This window comes from Acinonyx jubatus, chromosome E4 (assembly GCF_027475565.1).
Source record: "Acinonyx jubatus isolate Ajub_Pintada_27869175 chromosome E4, VMU_Ajub_asm_v1.0, whole genome shotgun sequence".
Lineage (NCBI taxonomy): Eukaryota > Metazoa > Chordata > Mammalia > Carnivora > Felidae > Acinonyx > Acinonyx jubatus.
Genome location: NC_069395.1, coordinates 24,573,269 through 24,591,050, shown reverse-complemented (window position 1 = coordinate 24,591,050; position 17,782 = coordinate 24,573,269). Strand labels below are relative to the sequence as shown.

Sequence of the window (17,782 nt, the reverse complement as noted above, 5' to 3'; positions counted from 1 at the left end):
AGGGAAGCTACAGAAGTGTCATTAAAAAAAAAAAAATTGTAATAGAAAAAAGAGTCAGAGGACGTGAAGTTTTCTTCGGCTTGTTGTTTGACTCCTTTCGTCTGACTGTCTTTTTCAGTCTTTGGTCTTTGGGTTGGGACTTATCCCCATGGCTATGTTATAATAAAGAATATCCAAGACAAAAGCAGTAAGACTGGCTTTGCCTTCTTTTCCTGTCTCCTCTTTGTCAAGCCACGTCTCATTAGGGCAGTGCGTGGGCCAGTTCTGTTCTTTGGTACCATCACCCACCATCACCGAGCTCAGGGTCTGACACACAGTAGGAGCTCAGTAAAGATGTGATGAATAAAAGGCTGTGTTAGGTGCCCAGGGGAGGTCGTTTGGGCATTATCAGTCAAAGCTCACGGTGACCTTTGTACTTTGGCTTTGTGGATGGCCATGGAATCCATTCGCACCCTGAGATACAGCTGCTTCTAGAAAATGAGAGCTTGATTTCTTCCTGTGTAGTTCTGGCGGCAGAACCGACAAGGACGCCCTCATCCCCAGTTCCCAGGAATGCTCATCCAACTGTAGACTGCATTTCTAAAGCCTTCTCGAGTTGGTATGGCCAAGCACAGTGTGGGTGGTGTGAGTGTGTGTCTTTGAGTGTGCACCCGCATGCACGTGTGTACTCGCCTAAGCACACGATGGAATTGTGAAGAATTCCTCCGTGTTTTTATAAATCGTCCCTTTCTTCTTTCTGCCCCTGTAGTTTATTGGTAGGCCAGGGTGCAGAGGGGCCTCCAGCCTGGGCACAGGGCCCAGGCGAGCCGGCCTTCAGTGGCCTATTGTTTTCGGCCCCTTATTGCATGGACAGAGGGCTGGGGCTGGCACAGCTGCCTTCTTGGGGACCATTGTTTGTCTTTTGCAGCAGCAGCAGCAAAAGTCTGAAGCAGCACATTTTGCGCTGGACAGAGCAGCCATTCTGTTTTAGAGCTGCAAGCCTAGAGATGGCGGTGGTTGGAGTCTCCCTTCCGTGTCTGCGTGGATGCCCTGAGGATAGAGACCAGGGAGGCTTCTCCTTCTAGGCAGGTTGCAGGAGAGGGGAGATGCTCAGTGGAGGGTTTCACAAACCAACCACAGTGGCAGGTGGTATCTGTTAGCAGAGATTCTTCTGTTCCTGGATCGGGAGTGGAATATCATTGCGTTCTCACTTTCTCTGGCCTCTGGGCATATTGGCAGACCTCAGCGTGTGCTCCCAGGACAAGGAAAGCACTTCCTCCAAAGTTGTCCTATAGAGTAGATCCAGGAAGCAGGGAAGGGACCCAGCCCAGTTGTGGACTAGTTGAAACATGGGCTAGTTACCGAGTCAGTGGTCTAGTCCAAACTTGATTCTGAATCACCCCCTGCCCAGCTGGAAGGTAGAGAAGGGGATGTTCCGGGGGTGGGAGCCATAGACACTGTAATTTACCCAGAAGTACTTTCAGAGACTCCAGACTTGTGTTCTGTTTCTTTTGTTTCCTTGACCGACCCACAGTCAGCCTCTTTGACAAGTTAGACAAGCCTTAATTTAGCTTCAACCCCACTTGCACCTAATTGTATGACCCTTTGGTAAATGACTTAACAGGTCTTATTTCATTTTTCTTACCTGTGTTATCAGGTAATTGGGGAGACCAAATGGGATACTTGTGGAGATTAAATGAGATGATGTATGTAAAGCCCCATAAAAGGTGCTCGGTAAACACATGCTCCCCTTCTCTCAGGATCCCTGAGGGGATGCCTGAGGGCGGGGTGCGCTTTGTATTGTGCTGCCCACTAGAGGCACCTGAGAAAGTCAGGGTGGAATTCTGTGTTGGTTGGATGTGCTTGGGGGCTTCTTAGGTTAATGCACATATTTCAGAGGCCTCCTATAAAGTGCTAATTCCTGGACAGGACAACCCTGGGGTGGCCTATCTCTGGAACTTCATAGGTATCATGGGACTTTGCCCAGCCCCCTCTTGTTTTGGTGGAGGGTGGGCATCATCCATTCTATCGGGTTCCTTTCCTCTCTCCTGGTTAGTGAGATTATTGAGGGGAAGTCTTAGGTGAATTATAGGGGACTCAAAGGGGGCTGACAGCCCCTTACCCATCCACATCCTCTTGCAAATCTGGGACTGACTGGGTGGGCTCTTTGTCCTAAGATGCCCTGATTCTTCCTTAATGAACAAGTTGTAAGTAATATCATTGAGCATTGTGAATGTGGTCTCCACCCATAGTTTGCCCATCCAGTGGCTACTACTGCCAGCTTCTACTTCTGCCTGTCGATAGGCAGAAGGGGTACAGATGCCTCTAGGAATAGTTTTGACAAGGGCTGTTGCCTTTAAGAGGCCCAGAAACCCCTGGCAAAAACTAGATGCCTGATATGCCCTCTGCAGCTCTTCCTCCCAACACCCTTGTAATCAGACTCCCCAAAAACACAGAACAAGAGAGCTTTGATGAGTGATGAGGTAGGCGGCTTTTCTGCTCAGCCTTCTGTCTGCTTGAAACAATCCTCCGGTGCTCAGTTTCAGTTCAGGTAAGGTTACTGTAAGGTTTGATTGGCATTAGCGGTTGGCGAGGGGGAGGCATGGGGATGCAGAGGGTGAGAACCGCACTTAGACATCACCCGAGATCACCCATGAAGTACCAGAGACTTATGCTACATTCTGATATGAGTAAAAACAGAGACAAAAATGAAGATAAGGATAGATTATGGACCCCTAGCCACTTCAAGGCAAAGCTAAAGGTGCCATTTGCCTATCCATCATTGTTTTGTAAGCGTGGTGGGCAGAACTTTCAACATCAGAGCTGTGATCCTGGCTTTGCCTCTGGTTTATCCACAGCTTAGGTGAAAACTCTAGATCCCCCCATCACCCCTGCTCCCGTGCATTACATAGCATAGGCAGAAAGCATTGTTATAACCCTGCTATTATGGAAATGAATTTGGAGCGTGCATAAGGAAAGGCATAATAATATAGGTGCTCTTTTTTCCTGGGACTGGAGTCCTTGCCACAAGCGAATGCACTGGAGCTGAGCAGGCTTGCAGGGAAAGGGATAAAAGAAATGGCTCCATTGTGGCTCAAATGGGGATTGGGATATAACTTCAGCAGGATATGCACTGCAGACCTTCTCTGAGCTGAAAAACAGCCTGCTTTTGGCATGCTGCTTCTTGCGGGTGCCAGGGCTCTTGTCAGTAACAAATACTGTATTGCATTTGAGGCAGATCTGGTTGCATCTGGAGCTACCATTGCTGCGGTCCCAGAGAGGGTGTTTGCTAGCCCTGTGTGAGGACTCTCGGCTAGGCAGAAATCTGTCAAGCTAGAACTTCACCTGAAACATATCTAACTTTGACACAGCAGGGGCTCTGAGCATCACTGAGGGTGAGGCAACCGCTGTATGAGTGATATTTGTTGAGAACAAATGAACTTCTTGAAGATTGATTGACATTCTGTGATTGGAAACTATGGAATCTGATTGACAGTGAAAGAGTTGCTTGCCTAGAAGTCTGGTGCTTGTTTCATTCTTGATTGCCACTAGTTGACCTTGGGCAGGACCCTGTCTCCATTAAAATATCCTGACCCTCACCCTCCCTCTTGGAGATGTGGAAAAACTTGTGTTTATGTATTTATTTTTTAAGTTTATTTATTTACATTTAAGAGAGAGAGAGCACGAGCTGGGGAGGGACAGAGAGAGGGAGACATAGAATCCGAAGCAGGCTGCAGACTCTGAGTTGTCAGCACAGAGCCTGACGCAGGACTTGAACTCACGAACTGTGAGATCATGACCTGAGCCAAAGCTGGATGCTCAACCGACTGAGCCACCCAGGCTACTTGTGGAAAAAGTTTGAAATGATGGGAGAAAGTATAAAAAGTAGGAGCTTGGGCTCTAGAGTCAGTCTCTCTGGTTGAATCCCAGTTACACTACTTTAATAGCTTGACTTCCTTAAGAGTCAGTTTTCTCATCTTTAAAACGGGGATGAAGGCAGTATCTTCCTAATAGGATGGAGATAAATCATTAGGCTCTCAGCCAAACAGAACCCAAATTCTGGCACTGTGCCAGAAACACAGTAAATTGCTCAATAAATGGTAACTGAATATTAAGTGTCTAATAAGCAGTTTCTCTTAAATGATTCAGCAGACTCCTGGTTCCAGGTTCTTCAGGGGTCCAAAAAGAGTTGGTGGAATTTTTGGAGGTGCTTCAAATGGTGCATACGGCCATTTTAAGCTTTCGGCTTGTTATTTTATTTTTTTCAGTTAAAGGCATTAAGTTCCCACCTGAATGGAAGGGGTCAATGTTAGTGTGTATGTATTTGGTTTTGTTTTGTTTAGTTCTGTTTTGAGGGATTCCACCTGACTGGCCAGCCTGGTTTCTGTTGCAGAGATCCGCACTCAGCTCACAGAGCAGATGAAATGCCTGGACCAGCAGTGTGAGCTCCGGGTACAGCTGCTGCAGGACCTCCAGGACTTCTTCCGGAAGAAGGCGGAGATCGAGATGGACTACTCTCGCAACCTGGAGAAGCTGGCCGAGCGCTTCCTGGCCAAGACGCGCAGCACCAAGGACCAGCAGTTCAAGTAGGGGCTCTGGTTGTTTCGTGCGGAGACCTGAGACGGGGCTTGGGGCGGGAGGGAGGCAGTGTGTGCCGCCTACAACCTCCTGCATTCACGACGGTGCCCCGGGGACTTCAGGTTGGCTGAGGGCTGAGAGCCCTCTGGGACTTCTTTTCCAGATTGGTCTTTCGTGCAGGTCAGGATCCTGGAGAGCTCAGAAGAGATGATGAACTGTGCTGATAATAACAACAGACACTTTCATAGTTCTTCTTATGTGCTAAATGTGGTTCTAAGGGTTTTTATATGTATGTTAACTCATTTAATCTCCACGGCAAGTTCGTATGTTGGTTGTTGTAGTCTCCCCAATTTACAGATGAGGAAACTGAGTCATAAGGAAGTTAAAGAACTTGCCTCAGGTCTCTCTCTTTCTCTCTCTCTCTCTTTCTCACACACACACACACACACACACACACACACACACACCCCTCGTACATCAATATCAATCAATATCAGAGCTGGGATTCAAACCAAGGCAGTCTGAAGTCTGACCCCAGAGTCTCTCTCTCTCTCTCTCTCTCTCTCTCTCTCTGAATCTCTGGGTCTCTCTGAATCTCTCTGTCTCTGTCTCTGTCTCTCTCTCTCTCTCTCTCTCTCTCTCACACACACACACACACACACACACACACGCGCGCATTCACACACTCCTAGTACATCAGTAGCAGAGCTGGGATTCAAACCAAGGCAGTCTGGCTCCAGAGTCTGTGTTCTTAACCATTTCGCCAAACTGTCTTTAACTGGAAGAAATGAATGATGCTCTAGCATACATCTGACTCATTGCCCAGACAGTTGCAAAGGTCTATCCCTTGCATAGTATTTTATGCAAGTGACCCATTCACTCTGTTCTCACTGCTATTGCTGTAGTTTAGATCATCATTATTGCTGTCTGAATGATTGCTTTACTCACTGTATCATCTGCAGCAGAGGTTCTCAACTCTGGCTTCATATTAGAATTCCCTGGAGAGCTTTTTGAAAATGCTGAAATCTGGGCCCCCTTCCAGAGCAATGAAGTCAGAATCTCTGGGAGCAGGGCCTGGGTAACAGTATGGTGTAAAAGCTTCCCAGATGATTCTAACGAACAACTAGTGTTGAGGACCACAGTGTACAGCTTCTCCCCGTTCCAATCTGCCTGACCCACTGTTATCAGATTTAGTTTTCCAGTAACACACTGGGGATCCCGCGGTTTCTCTGTGCAGTGGCTTCCCACTGTCTGTGTTCTTGACACTCAGCGTGTGGTCTCCCAATATCGGCACCACCTAGGATGCTGGGAATGCAGAATCTCAGGTCCTGCTCCCACATCTACGGCGACAGGATACTCAGGTGATTTGTGTGCACATTGGAGTTTGAGAAGTGCTGCTCTGTTTACAAGGGTATACACTCTCTGGCTTGTTCTTTGAGCCCCTGTACATCTGACCTGGACTAGCTTTCCAACCTTACTACCTGTTGTTTTTTTCCCCTACTATACCATAGCCAAACAAAGCATTAACTCCAGTGGACCTTTGCCCATCCTGTTATTTGAACTTAGGTACCCATTATTCACATCTATGCATGTCAGGGACATACCTGTTTTAAGAATCATGTTCCAAGAAGCTTTCTTGATTCTCCCAGCAGAATGTTCTCCCTTTTCTGAATTCTTACAGCATTTTATTTGGTCTTTTATTAGGGCAGTCAGCACTGTCTGCCTTATATTATCTTCTCTTAGTGGACTATATAAGCTTTTCTGATTCGTTTTCCAGTCTCCCATAGTGCCTAGTGTAATATGTGGTATATAATAAATGCTTACTAAACATTATTGGATGAGTAAATGAATGAATGAAGTTACAAATGAATGCCAAGTGTGTCTCATTTTCCTCCATTTTCTATTTTTGTTTATCATATCACCCTAATAACTTGGGACACAAATTACCCTTAACAAACCAGCTCTGGGCAATGAATATGGAGAGGCTAAGTTTGAGGACAACACGTGACACTCTCAAAATAAGCCAGCATGCGAATTTCCTCCACATGTTTTGTCCTCAGAGCTCCTTAGCTTTCCCAAGTTCTGTTCTCTTTACATAAGCAATCCTAAGGGAATAAAATGTTATTTTAGTATATGATGAACGAAGATTTGGGAGAGAAATCATTTGCTTTAGAAAGAGGGGACTCAAAGTTGGATTTATTCTGTTGGTAAGCTACTCCTTAAAATTGCATTTGATTTTTAGGACTATATCATATTTTCAGCTCAAGGACATATTTGCTACAAATTAAGGTACAGATGTGTTCATCTGTAAGTCAGCTAAATTGCTCTGATTAAGATCACATGCAAGGAATAGGGTGTTTTCTCCAAAGCTGGAAGAATTGAATTCCCTTCTCATAGAGCCTGGTACCTGGCTTCATTTTCCCCCAGACAACTAGTGGGTATTTATTAAGAGCCATCTGTGTACTCTGTATTGTACAGGCATTGGAAGATACAAGGGAAGTTTATTGTGTGTCTCCATAGGGGGCCATATCTGGCTGGGGAGGAAAGATTTTTAATACAAGAAGCAACTAGAGAGTAAAGCAATAATGATCTCATTAAGAAATCATAGACATCATTGGTTGTGTGTAGAATGGAGACGTGATGAGAGGTCAGAGATATATCATCAGAGAGATACCTAAAGGTAATGGAATAGTCAGGAGAGTTTCCATGAAGCAAGTGGGACTTAGGCTAGGCTTTAAAGGTAGATTTGTGTAGGAGAGAACCACAGCACGTGCAGGTGAGAGGAAGCAGGAGCGTTTGCTGGTGAGGGGGTACAGGAACCAGTGAGGGACCCAGCTTCATTAAAAGGAAGTTCCTTTCCCATTCATTCAACAAATGTCCATCACACATTCCTTGAACTCCTTCAGTCCAGACACTGGGCCTTGGGACATAGTGGTGAGCTAGCGCTGTCTCTTGCATGCGGCACTTACAACAGGATGAGGAAACGGGCATTGAACAGATCGCACAGTTAGATCAGTTGAGGTAAGTGTTGAGGAGCAGAAGTACAAGGCGCTAGAAGAACTTGTAAGGGGGACTTCACTCCTTTTGCTGTCACTGTATGGCTAGTTTACTTTAATAACTTCCTGTCTGATCTCCTGAGTAGCAAGCTATTTACCCACCAAACCCCTTTTAAGTACCTACTGGGTGCTGCCCTCTGCGCTCATTCCGGTGGAGACTCAGGTGAACTCTGGATTCCTGGCTAACCAAGAAGAGAGACACGTGGCAATGTCATGAGCAAAGGGCTTCAGTAGAGGTCGGAGTGAAATATTATGAGAACATAGATATTTACAAAAGCAGTGGAAAACAAGTTTAGGTAAGTGGAGTAGACACCAAATAACAGCTCCGTGATAGGCAGAGGAGTTCAGGTTCAACGCGACAGCATGGTAATGAGGGCTCTCAGTTCTTGAGTGGGGAGAGCAGGAGGTAGAGTTTCTGTTCCTGTAGGAGAAGAGGAAACAGCGCGGGACTATTGGCAGCCTTGCCGTGTTCGTTTATGATGTGTAATGGGGTGGGTGTGTAAAAGATCATGTCCACCCACCATACAAAGTGCCACAAGTGCAGGGGGAAGAGACATTTCTTCAGGTTGGGGACTGGGCGGGGCTTCATGGAGGTGAAGTTCGTGGATGGGAAATGGGAAAATACAAGTGTGAGTGCTAGGTGCTGGTCCAATGGCTTGAATTCAATTGAGACAGTGTAGAAGTTGTAGAAAGAGGATAGAAAGATGGGGGAGGAGGCATTTCAGGCAGAGAGAACGGGAATGGTAAAGGCACAGAGCTGGAAAAACGAGGCTGGTGGGTAACTCATCCGTTTTGCTGAAGAGCAGAAATAACAAATGCAATCGTGAAATAAGCTTGGAAAAATTGGTAGGGGCTTGATCACAGTGGTCTGGGAACACCAGGTGATAGGGTTTATTCTGTAAGCATGGGGAGCCATTGATAGTTTTTGAGCAAGGAACATAATTATGGCTGTGCTTTGGGAAGGTAACTATGGCAACACTGCGTAAGATCAATCGGAGGGGAGAGACAGGGTAGCAGGAGGCCTGTTGAGGAGTTATGGCCGTGAGCCTAAGGTTAACATGGGCCTAACCTGAAGTCGTGCCCTCGGAAATAGAAATGTGAGGGCAAGAAGCGATCAAACTCAGAGAAACTAGGACAGAAGAAGGGCTGTGGGTGTCCTGGGTCTCTGGAGTGGTAATTGTACTGTATTTTCATTCAGCTGGTGCAGTGTAGCCTCGATTTTGCTGACTCTAGGGCTGATCCCTAGAATAGTTCATTCTCTGCCCAGAGCGTCTCAGCGGGCACTCGTCACCTCCCCCGGAGCTGGAGCAGCTGTTGGCCCAGCAATGCCATGGATTTGTCTCTCTGTGCTGCCAGGAGAGCAGCTGCCAGCGGCAGCTCTGGACAGACGCGTCTTAGGGACCTGGACACTATTCAAGTCGGGCTGGGGGAGGGTGGCCAGGGCCAGAGTCCGTCTATATGGACCCGCGCGCCCTTTTCCAGACCAGTGTCTCAGCCTGGCTGGATCTCAGCCTCTCATGCTCAGTTTGATTGGTTATTCAGTTACAGTTTTAAGTGACTACATTTAGGGACAAACATTGCTGGACTGCTTTTTTTCTTTTTCTTTTGGACAACTTCTTACCCTGGAAGCCATTAGCCTGTCGCTCTTTGGCTTTGCTTCCTATTCTGCTTTGCTCCTGCTCACCTTTTGTCCTCTCCCACACTGTGCTCTGTGCAAACACCCTCATTAAAGCCCACACAGCTCTGACTCCATTGCAGAGTCTGACCCTGTGGTCCCATCACGCTCCTTCTCTTCCCCCTCCCCCACAGAAAGAGTGAGAGATGCTGCAGATAGAACTACATAGTGTTTATTTGATTCCACCATATTCTGCTTTGTTTAAGATAGGGAACATGGCTTCCTCCATCCGTTTGAATTGTGGGTGAACCCTCTTCATGTCTGAAATTCTATCCGCCTGGTTTGATTAAGAGCAGAGATAAAATACTATGTGAGGGTAGGAAGTCTTCCTAGGGAAGATGTTCTTGCATTTTCTTTGGCTCTTTGAAGAGTATAAATGTATTCCTATTTGTTGCTGAGCCTTTGATTGTCTCTTTTAAGTGGAATCTGTGTTAATATTGCTCAGCGGGACTCTAATTGATAATGCCTTGGCTGGTTTTTTGTTGGTTTTTTTTTTTTTTTTTAACATGGACTTGCTGTAAGTTACCTTTCAGTCTTAGCTCACTTGGTTTTGATCTCCTACTTTTAATGGCTCAGTTCTTCTTCTTCTTTTTTTTTTTTCCTGTTGAGTCTTTAGAGGAATACTCCTACATTGCTATCCTGCTGTGTTCTTTCCAGAGACCTTATGCTACTTTAAAACCCACTGCCAACATTTTTTCTGTCTTTCTTCCAGCTTTTTATTTTTCTCAATAACAAATATTTGTTGAATATTGTTAAGGTATTGTTCTAGACTCTAAAAGGAGGGAGATCCAAAGAAATAGAAGTCGTGGTTCTTTCCCACATGACTTTATAGTCTAGTCAGGGATAAATTGTACCTAAATACAATAGCACAACTTCAGTATAAGGCAACATGTGGTAAGTACCAAGTGTGTGCTATAGAAGGGATGGTGCACAGTTGGAAGGGTCAGGAAACTTCCAGGGAGGAAATGGAATCTGAACCAGACATTGAAGAAAATGGACAGGATTTTGATAGACGGAGACAGAGGGAGGGGGAGGATGTTGTAGGCCGGGAGGGGCACAGCAGGAGGAAAATACAAAGCACCAGTGAGTAGACTGGTTTGGCTGGTTAACGAGTATATGGAAGAATTGGACAAAGGTAGACAGGACCATATTGTGGAGGGCCTTGACTTTTGGCTAAGGTTTGGTGCTATGCAATAGACACTGGAAACCACTGAAGGTTTGAATAGCTAGTTGTCCAAGCCGAGGCATGAACTCTGCTTACAGAAGATTGACCTTAACCTTAATGGTGGTGAATTGCTAAATGACTGGAAACTTGAGACGGTGACACCAGTTGCCACAGTATATAATAAAGATCTAAATTAGGGTGGGATGGTAGGAATGAAAAGAATAGAAATTGATCCTTTGGACCATTTAGCAAATATGTGTTGTGTTCTTACCATGTAACAGACACATGCCAGGCAGGACAGATACTGCCCCCTGCACTCCTGGAGCTTACAGTCTAGAGACAGATGGAAAACACCTGGTGCAGGAAGAATCTATAGGAATTGCTGACAGATGGGATTCAGGTTTCAAGTGAGCTCAGAAGCACAAAAGAAAGAGGGCTGTGAAGTTTCTTTTGGACTTGGGTGACTGGTAGATTAATGGTGCCTTTAATAGAAATACCGAAGTTAGGAGGAGTTGTTTTTGAAGGGCATATGAGAGATTTGGTTTTCGGATGTGAAGTTTAAGACACTGGAAGGATATCGAACATGAAATTTTCAATAATTGATAGAAAATGAATAGCTGTATTCAGGGCTGAAGTCTGGGTTGTTGGTAGATATTTGGGCATGTTCATAGAGAGGTGATGGTCGAGGCTGTGGCACGTTCTGATTTCCAAGGGTTTAGGGGGAGAAAGGGGAAAACATCTTTCATATTGTCTGTAGTACTCAGATTGCAGAGAATGAAAAGTGATTTAAAAGATATATTTGTGCGTTCATTCAATTCACATTTTGGGGACCAGGCATTGCTCTAGGTTAGGGATGTATCCAAGACAGTATCCTATTCTCACTAACATGAAATTAGCAGGACATTAAAGGGACACATGGAGAGTAAACCTGCTTATTTGGCTGCGTATGAGTTGTGCAACTACGGGAAGGGAGGTGAGGGAGCAGGACCCAGGTATCTCAGGAATCTGGTAGACATCAACCTGCAATACGCCTTTCAGTGGGAGGTTAGGTACACAATTAATTAGAGAGAAATTCTTGTAGAGTCCACGTTCTTGGCCTTGGGCCCAGTATTTGACTGTGCACCGTCTCTGTGGTTACGTCACCTATTGCTGATGGATTTTTCCTCTGGAGTTAACTTCAGAGTTGTTCATCAGCCTCACAGGATAGCATTGGGTTGAAAAGCAGAGTCAGTTGGCCGTGGAGATTGTTACAGCTGTGATTTCAAATCAGAAAAGGGTGGAGGACCAGAAAGTTCCTCCTTGAGTATGGGGTGACTTTGAGAGGGAAGTAGGAGGAAGCATGAAGTTGCCAGAAGGGAGAACCCCTCACTTCCTGGGACCAGTGTGTCACTCATTCATTTTGGACATATTTGGGAGCTGTTTGTTCCCTCAGGGGAGGTTTTGCCCAGATGTAGCATCTGGTGTTGAGCAAGGATTGGCTTCCCTTTGCCATGGCTCAAGCTGCCTTTATTTAGAAACGAACAAAAGGTCCCCTGGTGACTTTCTTGCTGGCCTGCTCCATACAGAACTTAGGTGGTGGTTGGGTCCTTTTTGGAAGACTTGGGAGCTCTCCTTACACATGAACAGAGCAGGATAGAAGAGACACAAGAAGGCAGTTTGGGGGGGTGGGCGGTCAGCAAGACAGAGTGCTGGCCAGTCTTTGGAACAGAGAAAGAATTCATTTGCAAGCTCTTTGGGAGGCTTTATAACTTAGCAGGAAAAGCTGAGCGTTTTATCCAGACACATTTAGGTCTGAATCCTGACTCTCCCGCTGACAGCCGTGTGACCTTGAGCAAATCACTCACACCCTTCTAGCTTCAGTTTACTCATCTATGAAATGCAGAGAGTAATACTTACCTCGAAGAGGTTGTTTAAGGATTGGATATAATATATGTGAAGCACTAGCCTCATGCCTATAACTTACTAAATGCTCAAAAAATGGTAGCTGATGTAATTATCCTTGCCACAGAAGGAGTATAGTGTGGTACTCAAGATCACAGGTTCCGGAACCAGATTTCCTGGATTTGCAATGTTAGATTTCCCACTTACTAGCTGTGTGATTTTAGATGAAGGTTCTTAGTTGCCTCAGTTTCTTCATCTGTAAATTGAGGATAATAATAGTGCTCATGGAGTCATTCTGCTGAGTAAGAGAATTAATATACGTGAAGCCCTTAGGACAGCACTTAGTACATAGTAAGTGTAAATAGCAATGACTTCTTTGGGACTCAGGAGATGGGACTGAACATAGTTACACTGGGTAAAACCCTGATAGATTAGATTTACCATTCATTTCCTGAGTTAAACATTTAAAAAAAAATTTTTTTTTTAACGTTTATTTTTGAGACAGAGAGAGAGCATGAACAGGGGAGAGTCAGAGAGAGGGAGACACAGAATCTGAAACAGGCTCCAGGCTCTGAGCTGTCAGCACAGAGCCGGACACGGGGCTGGAACTCACAGACTGCGAGATCATGACCTGAGCCGAAGTCGGCCGCTTAACCGACTGAGCCACCCAGGCGCCCCGAGTTAAACATTTTTTTAAAGTTTATTTATTTTGAGAGAGAGAGAGCGTGCACACGTGCAGGGGAGGGGCAGAGAGAGAGAGAGAGAGAGAGGGAGAGAGAGAGAATCCGAAGCAGGGGCTTGATCCCACAGACTGTGAGATCATGACCTGAGCTGAAATCAAGAGTCGGATGCTTACAACTGAGCCACCCAGGCACCCCCAGAGTTCAGCATTCTTAAACGTGGCCCCAGATGATATCATGCCAGTCTCCCTTTTCCTCAGTGACCCCTGTGAGTGGGCCCTTGTGAATGACAAACTCATCCTCCTTCCTGATTTTTATGATGTGGCTGTATTGGCAGGAAATATGCAATTATGTCACATAATTATATGCCCAGTTCCTATAAAAACTCAGCAATTGTACATTTTGTCCTATAAGCTGTCATGTTCACAAAGTGTCATGAGCTACATTAAACCAGGTAGTTAATCCTGGCATGTTACCTTTAGATCCAGACTCATAATCCTCAAGAGGAGGAAATTTGTCTTACGCTCACCCTCTGATTCCCTTGTCCTCACAGAGTCGCTAGTTAGCACTAATTACCAAATCATTGGGTTTCCATAAAGGTATAGTGCTGAGGTCCCAATTGCCACCTGGGTGGATAAAAGCACGCCGGTCCTGTTCAGCCTCCTGCCGCGGCCACCAACCATACCAGCCGGCCAGCTCTGTCCCAGCCTCGGTCCTGAACATCACAGATTGTGGTTTACTGGGTTGCCTCCTGAGGCCAAACAGAAGCTCCTATGCTTCTGCATAGATGGCTTTGTATTATCCTTTTAGGGTAGGGAATGATAGAGGGCAGTTGGGAGCAAACATGCTTTAATGAGCAGTTGGGGGATGCTGGAGACACTGAGGGCTTCCTATGTCTCCCAGTCTCCGCCATTGGAATGCTAGCAGGACACGCCTCAGGCTTTCGGCTTTGCTGGAGCACAGACGCTGCCGATCGTGTCCCTTAACAACAGGGCTGGGGTGCAGGGAACTTCCAGTATTTGTTTTCTCGGCTCTTGTAAGTCCCATAATAATTCCATAGTAGACACAGGAAGCGATGTGCATCTGGTTCGAGGGATCTTTAATTTTCAGGAATTCACAGCCAATTAAATGAATTGACTTTGATCCAGTTCCCTTTTAAAGGCAAAAGCCATGTCATCTTTATTGGAAGCTGACTGCGTTAAGTGGGAGGGTTTACAAGATAAGAAGAAAAGACAGTCTCTGCTGTAAGGACTTTCATAATTAAAATGGGGGGGGGGGAATCAGATAGCAGGCTGAGAGAGAATAATAAGAATACATATGCGCATGGGCACATGAATCTAAAAATAGGACCCCATCTAAGGCAGGTTCTAGTAGTCACCGGGAAGGGAGGGAGGGTGGATTACTCGGGAGGGCCTCGTGCTTGGCTTAGGCAGGGAAGGGTAAAAGATAGCAGTTATGTTCTCAATTAGATTTGGTCCCAAGTTAATTGGAGTAAAGACTTTAATATCTAATTCCTGCACTGTGCTGAAGTCTCATGCTGTGAAGAGAAACAGAGTCATATGGGAAGAGCTCAGTGTTAATGAAGGATTTAGGGAGAATGAGAAAAAAGGAGGGTTTGGATTTCTCAGAGTTGAAAAAGGATCATTCTTTCTGCTACCTCCTGCCCTTTTACACCGCCACCAATCATTGGATCACTGCCCCCTTGGGTTTTAAACTCAGGGAAGATCAATGAGCACAGTTCTGCTTCTTAACATATTTTGGGTACAGCTGGTTAAAGAACCAGGATTAGAAAATGAATCGAACAAAGTAGGATTATCTTCAACAGTAGGATGCTGAGCTGTGTTTGCTGATGCCTACTTAAGCAGTTGGGACAGGGCATCCTTGCATGAAGTTCAGACATCCCTCCCTAGCAGCCTCTGTGTTAAAGGAGAGGTTGTGGAACAAGTCTGGCAGCTCTCAGCCTGAACCCTTGTAAACAACAGATGTTCCGAACTACTAAGTTCTGAGGGTAGGGGTGGGGGTTTCTGTTGGTGCTTAAAATTCTTTGAATTTACAGGCAGCATCTCAAGGATTTAGCAAAAGGAGGAAGTTGGACGGCATTGATTCTGCAGCATACAGGTGGAAATGATGCTTGAGACAGTTCCTTTGGAAGACAAAGCACATGCTATTGAGTGGATTCTGACAGAGAGACACTGAAACCCTGGAAGGCAGGCCCAGTTTAGAAGGATTCAGCTTCCTACGTATATTGACTTTCTGCCCTCCTCCCTGCCCCTCTTCTTGTGCACGGACCAGATTTGTCAACCACCTCCTTGCTTCTGTTTTGTCTGGTCATGGGTGGAAACCTGTGCCCTTTCCTGCCACAGAGTCCCATGTACACATGCCTGCAGACAATCAGGGGCATGCCGTGTGGACTTTTGCATTAGCCATTCGGGTTCTTATAACCTGGGGATTAATGGTATTGTTAGGGACTTTGTGTTGGCCGCTAACCTTATTCTTGTACGTTCTCAGTGTTAGTTTTGCCAGGTCTCCATTGCACCATTAATTGGAGGTGATTGAAGATAATGTTCCTTGTAGAGAATTCAGTTAGGCCTCTTTTCTCCCCACCCCACTCCCAGCCCCCAAACACACATACTGAGTTTCAAACTGGATGATAAATGCTTAGGGCACCTACTTTACAGCGCAGTTCAGGGAAGCCATATGGAAAAAAGATACATAATACATCTTTTTTCTTTCTTTCTTTCTTTCTTTCTTTCTTTCTTTCTTTCTTCCTTCCTTCCTTCCTTCCTTCCTTCCTTCCTTCCTTCCTTCCTTCCTTCCTTCCTTTCTTTTTATTTTTTTTTTAAGTAAGCTCTAGGCAGGGCTTGAACTCATGACCCTGAGATCAAGAGTCACATGCTCCACCCGCTGAGCCAGCCCGACACCCCTATAATACATCTTTAGTGGGCTTTGTTGGTACCAAATTAAAGAAGACTTTAGAAAAGTTCTCCCCTTTAATCAAATGAAAAAAGCAATTTATCAGGTCTGGGACAGTTTTCAAGACACGCTGGTCAGGAAGTATTGCTTGAAAATCTCTCATAGAACATCCTTGTACCTTGATTTCTTTTGAAAAACAAGTCCACTCCTGGCCCTTTTGTTCATTAACATAGAAAGTTTTGGTGAACACCAATGCTGGGATGTGAGGCTCACCTATGCTTTTCAGCCAACATTTTTCAGCACTTTTTCTACACCAAGAGCTATGCTAGGAATTAAATACATACAGAATAAGCCACTAATCTAACGCATGGAAGTTAGCATTTAATGTGAAATATTTTAAAGTTGTGCATGTGTGTGTGCGTGTGCACACGTACACGTGTGTGCTCTGACAAGGTGCAGAGTTCAAGATTGAGGAGCCAGAGCTGTTTGTTGAGTGACCCTGTAAATCACCTGTAGTATATGTGATCCAGTCATCAACACGTGGCTTCATCTTCATTATCAGTATTGACCAACAGGTTCTGGAAGGTCCTGGGATCGCAGAAACATTTAGGACCCAGCTTCTGTCCTTAGGAGGCTCATTGTGTCATGAGAAAGACAGGAGATTTATATGGGAGAAAAAAAAAGATAACACAAAGTAGCATACATTTAGTGCCAAAGCCAAGATGGGAGAAACGATTTCTTTTCATTTTTCTCCAAAATGGGATCTTTAAAAATTGTTTTTGGTATCATTTTAGACTTACAGAAAAGTTGCGAGAATAGTCAGAGAATTTCTGTCACTTACCCAGATTGCCCAAAATGTTAACATATTACTGCATTTGCTTTATGCTTCTTTCTCCCTCTCTCTCTCTGTACACAACTCATGCACATACATATTTTTTCTGAAACACTGAACATAAGTTGTAGACATGATGTCCCTTCACTCTCACATACTTCAATATGGATTTACTAAAAATAAGATGGTTCTATGACACAATGACTAGTACAGGGGATCAATATTGATACGGTAACATTATATAATCCACAGATATTCCGATTTACCATTTATTCCAAAAACATTTTTTTGGCCAAAGAAAGTCCAAGATTATACATTTCATTCAGTTGCCCCGTCTCTTTAGTTTCCTTTGATGTGGAATGGTTCCCAAGTCTTTCATTGTATTTTAGGACATTGATATTTTGGGGGAGCATTCAGCTCAGTTATTTGTAGAATGCCCCTTAATTGGGTATTTCTGCTAATGTTTGATATTTCTTTCTTTTTAAATTTTTTCATGTTTGTTTATTTTTGAGAGAGAGAGAGAGACAGAGTGTGAGCAGGGAAGGAACAGAGAGGAAGGGAGACACAGAATCCAAAGCAGGCTCCTGGCTCTGAGTTGTCAGCACAGAGCCCGATGCAAGGCTCGAACTAACCAGCCGTGAGATCATGACCTGAGCCGAAGTCAGCCTCTTAACCTATTGAGCCACCCAGGTGCCCTGTAATGGCTGATATTTCTTTATGATTACATTTATGTGCCTTGGGCAAGAATACTGTAGAAGTGATGTTATATTCTTAGTGCATAGTATTAGGACTCACTTGCTGATGATTCCCCATTACTGGTGATGTTAACTTTGATCATTTGGTTAGAGTGGTATCTGCCAGATTTCTCTACCATAAAGTTGTTCTAGTTTATGCTTTGTAATTAATGCGTGTATTTTGGACAGATACTTGGAGACCATGTAAATATCATGTTATTCTTCAAAACTTACACCTATCCGTTTCAGCATGTATTGATGATTCTTGTTTGAATCAATTATTATTATG

The 17,782-nt window shown here is 44.9% G+C and overlaps 1 protein-coding gene across 10 annotated transcripts in view; it reads left to right on the top strand.

The window, feature by feature from the left end:
• SRGAP2 (SLIT-ROBO Rho GTPase activating protein 2) overlaps positions 1–17,782 on the top strand; it is a 232,785-nt gene that overhangs the window by 85,594 nt on the left and 129,409 nt on the right. For all 10 annotated transcript variants that reach the window (XM_015069962.3, XM_015069964.3, XM_015069963.3 and 7 more), the window contains one exon: positions 4,373–4,565. In XM_015069962.3, coding sequence (XP_014925448.2) covers positions 4,373–4,565 — 193 coding nt within the window. The remainder of the gene's footprint in view (positions 1–4,372; positions 4,566–17,782) is intronic.